The sequence below is a fragment of the Suricata suricatta genome, chromosome 12, assembly GCF_006229205.1.
Source record: "Suricata suricatta isolate VVHF042 chromosome 12, meerkat_22Aug2017_6uvM2_HiC, whole genome shotgun sequence".
NCBI classification, from domain to species: Eukaryota; Metazoa; Chordata; class Mammalia; order Carnivora; family Herpestidae; genus Suricata; species Suricata suricatta.
Genome location: NC_043711.1, coordinates 9,368,561 through 9,380,720, shown reverse-complemented (window position 1 = coordinate 9,380,720; position 12,160 = coordinate 9,368,561). Strand labels below are relative to the sequence as shown.

The 12,160-nt window shown below is 55.2% G+C and overlaps 3 protein-coding genes and 1 long non-coding RNA gene across 6 annotated transcripts in view; 2 read left to right on the top strand and 2 right to left on the bottom strand.

Moving 5' to 3' along the window:
* Nucleotides 1-359: 359 nt before the first annotated feature.
* On the top strand, nt 360-2,002 carry SAMD1 (sterile alpha motif domain containing 1). The gene is made up of 4 exons (XM_029918783.1): nt 360-763; nt 854-950; nt 1,065-1,176; nt 1,273-2,002. The coding sequence occupies exons 1-4, from the start codon at nt 733-735 to the stop codon at nt 1,429-1,431; spliced, it is 399 nt and encodes a 132-aa protein (XP_029774643.1). The 5' UTR covers nt 360-732; the 3' UTR covers nt 1,432-2,002.
* Nucleotides 2,003-3,035: 1,033 nt separating this feature from the next.
* Nucleotides 3,036-6,167, top strand: C12H19orf67 (chromosome 12 C19orf67 homolog). Of its 3 annotated transcripts, none has more exons than XM_029918779.1 (6): nt 3,036-3,515; nt 4,160-4,301; nt 4,431-4,531; nt 4,622-4,807; nt 5,164-5,298; nt 5,783-6,167. In XM_029918779.1, exons 1-6 carry the CDS (start codon nt 3,181-3,183, stop codon nt 5,955-5,957), a joined length of 1,074 nt encoding a protein of 357 aa, XP_029774639.1. In that variant the 5' UTR covers nt 3,036-3,180; the 3' UTR covers nt 5,958-6,167. The 3 variants fall into 3 exon arrangements, with proteins under 3 accessions (XP_029774639.1, XP_029774638.1, XP_029774640.1); XM_029918778.1 differs by having other exon boundaries at nt 4,157-4,301; XM_029918780.1 differs by having other exon boundaries at nt 4,157-4,301; nt 5,721-5,809.
* A 2,449-nt stretch (nt 6,168-8,616) lies between these two features.
* Nucleotides 8,617-10,432, bottom strand: LOC115275158. Its single transcript, XR_003901411.1, has 2 exons — nt 10,249-10,432; nt 8,617-8,828 (listed from the first exon to the last, which is right to left on the bottom strand). It is a non-coding gene; the product is annotated as an uncharacterized LOC115275158 (long non-coding RNA).
* A 328-nt stretch (nt 10,433-10,760) lies between these two features.
* Nucleotides 10,761-12,160, bottom strand: part of MISP3 (MISP family member 3) — a 2,232-nt gene continuing 832 nt past the window's right edge. The window contains exons 2-4 of the mRNA XM_029917807.1: nt 12,021-12,154; nt 11,418-11,491; nt 10,761-11,147 (exon numbers count right to left, since the gene is read on the bottom strand). Of these exons, the coding sequence (XP_029773667.1) occupies nt 11,130-11,147; nt 11,418-11,491; nt 12,021-12,154 (226 nt within the window). The 3' untranslated portion in view covers nt 10,761-11,129. The remainder of the gene's footprint in view (nt 11,148-11,417; nt 11,492-12,020; nt 12,155-12,160) is intronic.

Below are 12,160 nucleotides of genomic sequence, written 5' to 3'. Positions count from 1 at the left end.
GCGCCGCCGGCCGCCAGCGCCCGCGCGTCGCGGAGCAAGGTGAGCGCGCCGGGGAAGGGGGGTGGGGGAGTGCTGCGCTGTAGGCAGGTGCGGGCGAAGTTGGTGGCGGGGCCCGAGTCCCGGGAGGAACCAGGTGGCGGACGGTCTTGGCTTTTCGCGTCTTCCCTGCGGGTTCGGCGCGTGGTGACCTTGGCAAGTGACTTAATCTTTCCGAGCCTCAGTTTCCTCTGCTTGTAAAACGCGACTTAATAGCAGTAGCGACCCCTTGAGGTTGTTGAGCGAGTTTAGTGAGATTTGGCTACTAAGGGCTTTATTAACACAGAGCCTGGCACGGACTGAATGCGTAAAAGTTAGTCCGTGTTGGTATGAAAGGTGGGTGGGAAGCACGCCACTCGGTCCTGGATCACAGGGACTGGGCGGAGGGCCAGAACACCTGCTAACCTTTCCTGCCTCTCTTCCTGGCCCCAGAGAGGTGGAGAAGAGCGAGTGCTTGAGAAGGAAGAGGAGGAAGAAGATGATGAAGATGATGATGATGAAGACGATGTGTCCGAGGGCTCGGAGGTGCCCGAGGGTGACCGTCCAGCAGGTGCCCAGCACCACCAGCTTAATGGCGAGCGAGGCCCTCAGAGTGCCAAGGAGAGGGTCAAGGAGTGGACACCCTGTGGACCCCACCAGGGCCAGGATGAAGGCCGGGGGCCAGCACCAGGCAGCGGTACCCGCCAAGTGTTCTCTATGGCAGCCATGAATAAGGAAGGGGGATCAGGTAAGGAATCTCTGAGTTGGGGAAGGTTGCCTGACGGGGAGGAACTGAGCCCCACGACAAAGCCACAGGCAAATGCTTTTTCTTTCCCAGCCTCTGCTACCACGGGGCCAGACTCCCCATCCCCTGTGCCTTTGCCCCCAGGAAAACCAGCCCTCCCCGGGGCTGATGGGACCCCCTTCGGCTGTCCGTAAGTTGGGCCATGGGGGTGTTGCCTACGTGTGTGTGATAGAACCAGTGTGTGTGATAGAACCAGAGGAGTGTCGCTGCTCACTCCCACCCTCCTGCCCCCGTTCCGCCACAGTTCTGGGCGCAAAGAGAAGCCGGCTGACCCTGTGGAGTGGACGGTAATGGACGTGGTCGAGTACTTCACGGAGGCAGGCTTCCCTGAGCAGGCAACAGCTTTCCAGGAGCAGGTGAATTCCCAGCCCTCCGTGTACCCACTGGATCCCAGGGCCTCAGGGCGGGGAGGGGGGCCTGCTGTGACTCTGCTATCTGTCTGTCCCACCCAGGAAATCGATGGAAAGTCTTTGCTGCTCATGCAACGTACAGATGTGCTGACTGGCCTGTCCATCCGCCTGGGCCCAGCCCTGAAAATCTACGAGCACCACATCAAGGTGCTGCAGCAAGGCCACTTTGAGGATGAGGACCCCGATGGCTTTCTAGGCTGAGCACCCAGCCTCCCCCCTGCCCCAACCCATTCCAGCCCCCATCTCACCCGAGCCCCCCGAGTCCAGGAGCTGGATGGGGGTGTGCTCTCAGCCCTCATAACAGATTGCAGTGAGGGGGGATTCCTCACTACTCATCTCTTCCCTGTGTTTCCCCAACATACATCCGTTTGGCCCCCAGCACATCCTGTACTCCTTGATAGAGGACTGTGGGGTGAGACAGGACCTGCTCATTTCACCCCAGGAAGCCAACCTTCCCCCCCACCCCCACCCCAGTCTAGAACATTTTTGGGGGAAAAAAAATGGAGGCTTCCCATCTCCCCTAGGTCCTCTTCAGTTCAGCCAGATGTCTCCTATATAAATGTTTCTTTCTGCCTGTTCATTTTGGTGGGTGGCCTTTCCTCTCTCCCCACCACCCACGCCCCATCCCGGACTGCACCTGGGGATAGCTGGGGTGGGGTCCCTGGGTCTTCCCTAACCCTCTCCTTTCTTTCTGTTGGTTGTCGCTCCAGCTGGCTGTATTGCTTTTTAATATTGCACCGAAGGTTTTTTAAATAAAGTTTTAAAAAAAAAACCACCAGGAGTTCATTTCATGAATGGAATGGGGGAGGGACACGCAGCGCACTCAGGCCCCCTGGGAGAGTCTAGGCTAAGAATTGCTGAAGAAGACGGTAGTGCATGAGGCTGCCTCACAGCCAGCGAGAAGTGCTCCAGGAGATCAGGAATATTTGTTTGGGTCTGTCCCCATGCTCAGAACAGTGCCCAGGCACACACAGTAGGTGCTCAAAAACTTGTTGAGGGACCAGCAGTTAACTAGGCTTTATGAGCATTTTCTCGGTTGCTCTCTCCCCAGCCCAAGGAGGCAGAGAGCTCATAAAACCCCACTTTCCAGAAGAGGCAACTGGCTCAGCATCCAAAGGAGCTTGCTCAGGGTCACACTGGGTGGGGTCAGACACCTGTCTGGGTTCTTTACCCAGAGTCTTTTTAAGTGTAATTAACGTAGTTGGCTTTATAGCCCTATGTAGTCAGCCTTTGCACGTCACCAAGAATCCAGTCTGTAACTACTGGGGGCGGGGGTCTGGGGCCCACGGTAGCGTCTCCAGGCTTCACGGTCCTCACCAGCAAGAGGAACAGAAGGAATGGTGAGATCACGGGGCAGGCACATTTTTCCAAGTGAAGGTTTTCGGGAGTGTTCTCAGTAGAAAACAGCCACTGCCATCACAATCCCCACTAAGTTCTAAGGCAGTTTCTCAACTCCATTAGAGTTTTTTGTTTTTTGATATACAGATTCTGGGGCCAGAGTCAGACTTCTCGAGGCCGGGACTTCCTTTATGTACCTGCGCCCCGGTTTCGACGCTCAGTAAAGACCCCTCCCTCTTCCCCGGGAAACCGCTTGGGAGAAAGAAGGGCGCAGGCCCCCCCAGCCACACCATGGCCGCACCATGGACCGCCTCAGGTCGCCTTTCGTGGACGCGTCCCCCCAACCAGGTTCCGGGACCGCGCGTCTGTGCGCGGGGCCCCGCGGGCGCGCACCGCGGACCGGAGCGGCGCGCCCCTCCCGCGTGTTGAAATTCAAACGAGGCGAACTCCCTCCGCGCGGCGCCGCGCCGACCGAGTGGTCGAGGCAGGGGCGAGTTGGAGGGGGCCGCGCTCGGTCCGGGCAAGTCCGAGGTTCCCGGGGCGGAGTCAAACCCGCGGCCAACGAGAGCGGCGGAGGCTTAAAGAGCAGCGTTCCCCTCCTGCGGCCCCACGATGGCTACCGAGCAGTGGTTCGTGGAGCCGCTGCCCCCGCGCCCTGGGGAAACACCGCCCCCGGAAGACTTGGAGCCTGGGGCACAGCCCTGCGGAGACCCCTCCTGGTTGGCGTCCCCTGGCGCACCTGGGGACTCACCCGAGGCAGAACCGGTGGACGTCCAGGGGCAGCTCCCCGAGGCCTCCACCGCTACTCCTTCCCCAGAGCCTCTGGCCCCGGGCCCAGGGCTCGCCCCTTCTCGCCTACCCTTGGACACCATGTTCAGCCCCATCACCGAACAGCTCCGCTACCTGCTCAAGAAGGCAGATGATTTCCAGAGCTACTTACTTTACAGGTGATGCTGGGTGGGGTCCTCGGTCCCTGGGAAGGAGGCTGCGGAGACTAACAGGACAGCCAACGCGCGCTAGGTTCGCAAACTCTCGAAAGCCTTAGGAGCCAGAGACCGTAAATGAAGCTAGTTGATAGGGCATCCAATTTCGAAGAGTGGTGAGGGCTGTGTAGAAATCTGGGGTTAAGGGAGGGCCTGCTATTACGTGGCCCCCAGCGGTTACCCGTTCGCAGGGAGGTTTCTCTTCGTTTCTAATTGTTGGCTTACGTTTTGAACCCTGGGCAGGCTAAACAAAACCTAATCTGTGCTAGATTTGGCCCTCTGTCTACCAGTGTAGGACCCGAAAGGATGTGATTCCCAACTCCGGGGCGAGGGGGGGGGTGTTTGAGACTGTCATTCTCCCATTTCAGTATCCATTGGAATCCTCCCGATGGCTGTTTAAACCCTAGATTTCTGGGCTCCGCCCTACAGGAAATTTTGAGTGAAAGTCAGTTGTAGAATTCAAGTGTTCCAAATGGTTTTGATGCAGATGGTCCTGGAAGATACCTAGCACGGGGGGGTTTGATCACAGGCCAGGAATACCGGCTGGCAGTGACTGGGCAATGGGGAAGGAGGGACCCCAGGCAGAGGCCCCTTTCTCCCTTTAGCAGGGACCGAGTGCAGAAGGAACAGCTGGCAAAGGCCATGCCCACCTTCCTACAGATGTGTGAGCCCTACTTTCTCTACCTGGAGGCAGCTGCGCGGAGTGTACCCCCCATCTATGGAGCCCTGCAGGAGCTGGTCCGAAAGGGGGTGCGTGGAGAGGTTTCCTAGACCCTATACCTCTATCCCTGTGGGGGGGGAGCGGGGTTTGGAGATGGTGGGGAGGGAGAGCCATCCAGGCAGGCCCGCTAATCTCATTATGCCCCCTCTTCCATGCAGCTGTTAGAGATCTCCCAACAGCTGACCCTACGCCTGGAACAGCTGGTCCTCATGTATGCCTCCTTTGGGTTTGTGGACCTGGAAGAGACTGACCCCCTAAGGTAATACAAGGGTTGGAGACCAGAATGGGGGAGGGGAGAGGGTGGAGTCCAGAGTCCAGCCTCATTTCCCAGGGCTCTGTCTCCTGCCAGCATCTCCTCTTTCTTCTGCGGGAGGTTCTCCATCAGCCCTTCCCACGAGGTGTCCATCTTCAGATACTGCGCCCCAGCCGCCTACACCGCCGGCCGCTTCCCCCGATATCTCTATAAGAAGATGCGCTGGAATCTGGAAACCACCCCAGAGCCCAGTGGCAGGGGGCAAGATTCCCACGTGGATTAGTGAGTCCCCTGACAGAATCAAAGTCCTCCCGTCTCCGTGTGGGAGAGTGCCGGTGTGGGCCTCTGAGCCACCGCCACCACCAAAGCAAGGAAAGCCGGGCAGGAAACCAAAGATCTTTGAAAGGCCATCCCCACCTTTTAAAAAAAATTTACCCTCCCATTAAAATAAAAGTCCTCATCTTAAAACTAGGCTGGCAAGGAGAAAAGGCCTCCATGTGGAGCCGCACAGCCCTACCTGAGAACTTGAGGGCAAATTCTGATGAGTTTCCACCTCCCCTCCCGCCCCCATTCAAAGCCCTGAACCCAAGCACCGAGGAAACTGCTCATTCTTAACTGATACCCTCCTCCCCTCCCAGCTACTTCCTGTGCTACCGGGATACCTGGGAAGACACAGGCAAGAGTCCTGCCAATTCGTTCCCCCAGATCCAGAAGCTGTGGTCCATTGGCCGATGGGTGCCGCTGGGACCAGCTGAGGATGACCTTTATTCATGGTAGGAACTAGGACGATGGCACGGTGGGCTTGGGCCCTGGAGGGAGAGGCAGAACCGCACCCAAGACCATCCACTTCCCCCAACATTGTTTCCCTTGGTAATAAGGATAGCATTTTATTGTGCCCTGAAAAGTGCTTTATGCAGACTTGTGTAACAGCCCATTGAGGTTTCTATTACAGGCCCCATTCTACAAAGAAGGAAACAGGTGCTCAGAAAGGTTAAGTTACCTGACCAAGGACACACAGCTTAGGCTAGCTGGGTGATAGGCCAGGTCAGGACTGGAGTTGTTCAGCCTCCCAGAGCCATTACGCTCTAGGCGTCTCATCAACAAGGAAACCACTTACACCCCTACCCCCACCCCCAGGGTTTTTCCCACCCCCAGCTGAAACAAAGCCTCTTTCAGCCACAGTCTCTCATTCCAGGGGGAGGGGCTCCCGAGAAGCAGGGGGCGCTCACGTCTAGGCCTGTCTGTCCCGGCCCCCAGGATTTTGTGCCCGCAGCCGCCGGGGGACTACCAGCAGCTGCTGACCATCGGCTTCGAGGAGCCCTCGCACACGCTGGCCACCGACCTGCTGGTGCAGATCCTCACGTGCCAGGGAGGCCCGGCCCGGCCCCCGAGCGTGGCCGGGCCCGCGGCATGGACCGCGCAGGGGTCTTGAACCTGAAGAGAGAGTGGGAGCTGGAGCTTGACAGTTCCAAACTCCAGGAGAGGGAGCAGGGGAGGGGCTCACTCGTTCTCCTCGTGCACCTCGGCCTCGCCTTCCCAGGGGCCAGGCCAAGCTGGCCCTTTCGCACCGGGTCCGACCCGGCCGCGGAGCCCGGCGTGTGGACACACCAGTTTTGCGTTAAATAAAAGAAAAGAAAGCGGTCACAGGCTCCGCGTACGCTCGGAGCGCCGCGCCCCACCCCTTGGGGCGAGGAAGCCCCGCCCACCTGCGCGCCCTTCTGGGAAATGTAGTCTTTGAAACAAAACCAAAGTCCCCTAACTGGCGGAACAGCTCTCAGAGCATGCGCAGAGGCGGGCATGAAGCTAAAAGGGAAGTAAGCCGTGCCTGTCAACAACCGGAACCCAAAAAACCTCAAGTTTTGGGTAGCCGGGAAATTCAACGCCCAATGGGGAAGGGACCCTGGGGCCACGCCCACTCTTATATTTTGACCCGGAAGTGACTTCTTTTTTACCGAAAAGACACTATTTCCCGATGTGCACCAGCAAAGGGCCCGTGATCAGTTTCCTAAAGGCCAGAGTCAAATCTTCCTCTTCCAGCTTTTGGGTCATGGAGTGGGCAGGTCATCTTACTTCGCAGGGTGTCTGGGGCACGCGCGGGATGGCAAAGCCATGAGGAACTCCAACTTGGGATCTCTAAGCTCCACTCCAACCTTGGACTGGCAAGGAGTCCCATGTTGAGAAAGACGAACTCACCTATTCGAAAGCTACAGCGCGCGAGTGGCGGAGCTCCGTCCCGAACCGGGTCTCTCCGATTACCGCTGGTCCCATGCGAAGAGGTTGCCCTTCCTGACCCAGGTGCGACTCATCTGCCAGTTACCCCCTGTAAGGGCTGCCTTTTCATTCCTTGTAACATTTTTGGAGTCAGAAGAGTCCTAGCGTTTATGCTTTTGAGCAAAGCAGTCCCTTACCTAAAACTCCCAGGCACAAAGGCACATAGTATTGTAAGCACCAGTTTCAGATGACAAAGACGGACGTGAGAGGTAAAATAAATCAGGATTGGACGCCAAAATCTTTTATCTTTTGGGGTGGGGGTGGGGGAGACGGCTTCTGGTGGCAATTTCTGACCTCATCAAGGATTTTTTTTTGGTCTGAATGAGTTCAAGGGGATTCTGAAGCTGCCTAATACTGATTTAAGTTAGTCTTTGTGAGTTACACACATACACTGTTAAGACTCTAGCTTAGTTCGGGGCGCCTGAATGGCTCAGTCGGTTAAGCGGCCGGCTTCGGCTCAGGCAGGGCATGATCTCACGGTTCGTGGGTGAGCACCGCGTTGGGCTCTATGCTGACAGCTAGCTCAGAGCCTGGAACCTGCTTCAGATTCTGTGTCTCCCTCTCTCGCTAACCCTCCCCTGCTTGCACTGTCTCTGTCTCTCAAAAATAAATAAAAACCATAAAAAAATTTTTTAAAAAGACTCTAGCTTAGTTCAAGAGAAGTTTAAATTGAGCCACAAATGCACATCATGTGTAATTTCAAACTTTCTAGTAACCACATTTGGAAAATGAGGTAAAAAGACACCTGGGTGGCTCAGTCTGTTAAGTGTCGGACTCTTCGCTCAGGTCATCATCTGACCTTTGAATTTGAGCCCCTCATCGGGCCCTGGTTGGCATTCTGTCTCCCTCTCTCTCTGCTCTTCCCCTGCTCGCTTGCTCGCTCTCTCAATAATAATAAAAATTTTAAATGAGGTTAAAGAAAATAAGGTCAGATTAATTATAGTGATATTTTTATTTAACCCAACATACCCAAAATATTATTTCAACATCTAATCAATGCAAGAAATTATTAATGAGATATTTCCCTTTGGGGGGGTATTAAGTTTTTGAAATCTGGTATGTATTTCATACAGCATATTTCAATTCAGACCAGCCACACATAGCTTTAGACTGTTCCCTTTAAGACAAATCCACAGGCCACTTAAGACTAAAGGTTTCTGGGGGTGCCTGGGTGGCTCACTTGGTTAAGCATCCAACTTGGGCTCAGGTCATCATCTCTCAGTCCCTGAGTTCGAGCCCTGCGTTGGGCTCTGTGCTGACAGCTCGGAGCCTGGAACCTGCTTCCGATTCTGTCTCCCTCTCTCTCTGCACTCCCCATTCAAGCTCGCTCAGTCTCTCTCAAAATAATAAACATAAAGAAAAAAAAAAAGACTGAAGTTTTCTGGTGCGAGGTGGCAGACCTGGGAGAGGAAAGAAACAGGCTTGATTTCCTGGATCCTGTCCCTCATGAACCATGTATTTGCACAATTCTCCAACTTCAGTGTGGAATCACGTGGCAGGTTTGGTTTTTAAGCCTGGGCTGGGGCCCAAGAATGTGTGTTTGTGACAAGATCCCAAGCCACCCCGCTGCTGCGGGTCCAGGCACTACACTTTGAGAACTGCTAGCCTACATCGTCATGATGGTCCTCAAACTTGGCTGCACCTGTAAAAAGTACAGAGCCGGGTGGCTCAGTGGGTTGAACACGTGACTCTTGCTTTCGGCTCAGGTCATGATCCTGCAGTTCGTGACTTCCAGCTCCATGTCCAGCTCTTCACTGACAGTGAGGCGCCTGCTTGGGATTCTCTCTCTGCCCCCCCCCCTTTGTAATAAACAAGTAAACTTTAAAAAAAAGTTTTTTTAATGAGTTCTGGGTGTTTCCATCTCCCACCTTGGCAGCACTGGCTCTCCAGACCTTTCAGAGTCACAATCAAGCATGTGCTCCCTGTGGTGACATGGGATCCGTGGGTGGTTCCTTCTTGGGGTGCAATTAACTGTGTGAGCATCCTTTCGTTCTTCATTACCTTCTTGTCCTATGTAGAATCAAGTCTGTCGCTGGACCCAGGGCATACAGAATTGGACAAATCCAAGAGGTTAAACAATGATTCTAAATCATTCCTGGGTCTTTTCTGGGTCTCTGTGCATGGCTAAGAAGCTGATGCCCCCAAAACCACAGAATGTAACTGCAAAGATACACTTTTTAAGCTTAAGGTGTCCACAAACTCTTGAAACCCATCAGAGGGGAGGGCCCTTGAGCCCCTTGGCTCAGAAGAGAAGTTCAGGAGGGCTGGTTACAGGCTCCTTCTTGCCATTCCTGTGCCCCACACCCCCATTTAAAAATGTTTCTAAGGGGCACCTGGGTGGCTCAGTCAGTTAAGCCTCCGACTTCAGCTCAGGTCAGATCTCACGTTCGTGGGTTCGAGCCCCGCATCGGGCTCTGTGCTGACAGCTAGCTCAGAGCCTAGAGCCTGCTTCTGGTTCTGTGTCTCCTCTCTCTGACCCTCCCCCTCTCATGCTCTGTCTCTCTCTGTATCATAAATAAAACATTTAAAAAATTAAAAAAAAAAGTTTCTAAGTAGTCACATTTAAAGTTCCATAGATTTCTTTTTCTTTCTTTTTTTTTTTTAAGCTTACTTATTTAGGGGTACCTGAGTGGCTCAGTTGGTTAAGTGTCCAACTTCAGCTTGGGTCATGATCTCAGTTTGTGAGTTCGAGCCCCGCATCAGGCTGTCTGCTGTCAGCACAGAGCCCATTTCAGATCCTCTGTTCCCCTCTCTACCCCTCCCCTGCTTACCCTCTGTCTCTCTCAAAAATAAATAAAACCTTTTTTAAGTTTATTTAGGGGCACCTGGGTGGCTCAGTCAGTTGAGCAACTAACTTCAGCTCAGGTCATGATCTCGCCATTCACAAATTCAAGGCCCACATCAGCTTTGTGAGGACAGCTCAGAGCCTGGAGCCTGCTTTAGATTATGCGTCTCCCTCTCTCTCTGTCCCTCCTAGCTTGTGCTCTCTCTCAAACATTAAAATTTTTTTTATTTTTAAGTTTATTTATTTTGAGAAACTCAGAGACCGCATGAGTGGGGGAGGAGAAGAAAGAGGCCAGCGCAGAGCCTGATGTGAGGCTCAATCTCACGAACTGTGAGATCATAACCTGAGCCAAAACCAAGGGTCGGATGCTTAACTACCACCCAGTCACCCTTTTTTTTTTTTTTTAAAGAGAGAGCATGCAAATCAGGAAGATGGGCAGAAAGAGAGAGAGAATCTTAAGCAGGATCCATGCTCACCAAAGAGCCCAAGGGGGGCGGGGGAGGGGAAGGAGGCCTTGGTTCCACGATCCTGAGATCATGACCTGAGCTGAAATCAAGCAGCGGATGCTCAACCGACTGAGCCACTTAGGCACCCCTAGATTTCTCTCTTAAAGGCTAGGTTTCCCCCTTGCTTTTGGAAATCACTGCTCCTATGGAGGAACACTTACCTGCCCGTTGAAACAGGCATTTCCCAGCGTACCTCGTTTCTCTGCTTAATATCTGTCTGGGGTGTACAGACATGTGAGGTTTGCAATAGCCAGACAGATTATAAATGGTTTTGTATGCCCTGCCAAGAAGTTTGTACCCTCACCACCACCACCATCTTTTTTTTTTTTTTTTGGTAGGCTTTGCTTATGTCCCCAGGGCGGGAACGACCTTTTATCACCTCTGTCTAGCCAGCGCCCAGCTCCCGGGCATACCATTGGCACTGACACAATAAACGTTGACGAAATCTGGAAAAAGGGAGGGCATGAGCTAGTTTGTCCGAAGACCGCAGTTCGCGCCCGTGCCGCCAGGGGGCACCAGGAGCCGGCAGGGCCGGAGGGAGACCAGCAACCCCAGAACTGGCCGATAAAGGGCACATTCCAAATTCTGGCCGGCACCTCCAGTGGTTTTCTCTAGGCCTTCCTCCGCCACACGCGCTCCCGCCCCAGCCCAGACGAAGAGGACCCGGAGAAAACAGCCTGGGAAGGCCCAGAAAGAAGGGGCTTTATTGGCGAGGGAGGGTAGCCGAGGTAGTTCACTCGAACCGTAAAGGCGGAGGCAGAGGCCAGTTTGGTTTGCAATTAGGTGGAGAAAGGCTGGAGAGTTTCACCGGCAGGATTGAGAGTGGTGGTGTTTCCCAACGGGGGCTAATGGTTTTAGAGAAAAGACTGGTCAGTTTCACAAAGTCAGGTTCAGGGAGGGGCTGGTTGATTTCATCTTCCCTGGAGCAGACTGCTGGCCCTCTCCAGGCCTTCCCCGGATTGGGAGGCACTCCTTGGCGCCCCAACCGCTTTCCTCTGATGCGCGTGTTACCTCTGGCGGGGTGTCCCATGCTGCTGCAACCTCAAGGCTTCCGCTCCTCCTGGGGAGAGGAGACCAGATGGAGGGCCGACCTCAGAGACCCGGGCACCGTGGGAGTGACACTCAAGCACAGGGTGGGGCGGTTTGGGCCCCGGGACTACCGCAGCATCGTCACCCCCGGGCCTGCCCAGAACTTTGTGTCTTAGCCCAGAGTAACTTCCCAGAGGGCGCGGAAGTGCACTTCCCGTGGCCCAGCATTCTGGCGCCCCGGGAGGGCAGGGGACGGAAGAGCGACTGGCGCTGGAGGCAAGAGGGGAAAGGGGGCGCCCACCTGCTCCAAGCCGTTCTCCGATGCCTTCCTGCGGGGAGGCCAGATCACCGCCAGCTTTCCGTCGCCCCTGCTCGCTGCGGGGGAAGGGGCACTCAGCCGGGGTTGCCCCTCCTGTCACCAGCTGGAGGCGGCCAGGACCAAGGAGACCGGCCGCGCCCCTTAAACACACAGAGGCGTTTACCCTCCTTTCCATGGAGGCCTCCATGCTGGAGGAGGGAGCAACCTGAAGGAGGAGGGAGGCGAACCCAGAGTGGGGAGGTGGAAACCCGTCAATTCTCAGGGGGCATCCAGGAGTGTCAGAACCTAGGCAGGTTCCCTGGAATCCGATAAAGACATCTAGAATCCTCCTTCCTTCCCCCCACGAAAAGCCTAGGTGAGATGTATCCAGGAGTCGACCATTCCGAGTAGGGGGTGGAGCACAGAGAGTGGGCAGCCCTGAAGGGGTGGGCAGGGAACGGAGAGTTGGAGAGGGAGGGTCCCAGGAGTCTGGGAGCCCCAAGGAGGTACCCTAACTGCCAGAAGAGAGGCCACTGGAGTTGGGCAGTTGGTGAGGACGGCCGAAGCCCTGGGAGAGTCCCTAGAGTGGGGGAGCGCGTGGCTTACCCGTGAGGCTCGGCGCGGGCTCCTTGAACTCGGCGGTGCCATAGACGCAGAGCCGCTGGCGCTGCAGCTCCCGCTCGCGCTCCTGTACCTCGCGCACCTCCTGCTCCAGCAGCGACGGCGCGACCCGCGGCGGGGCGCGG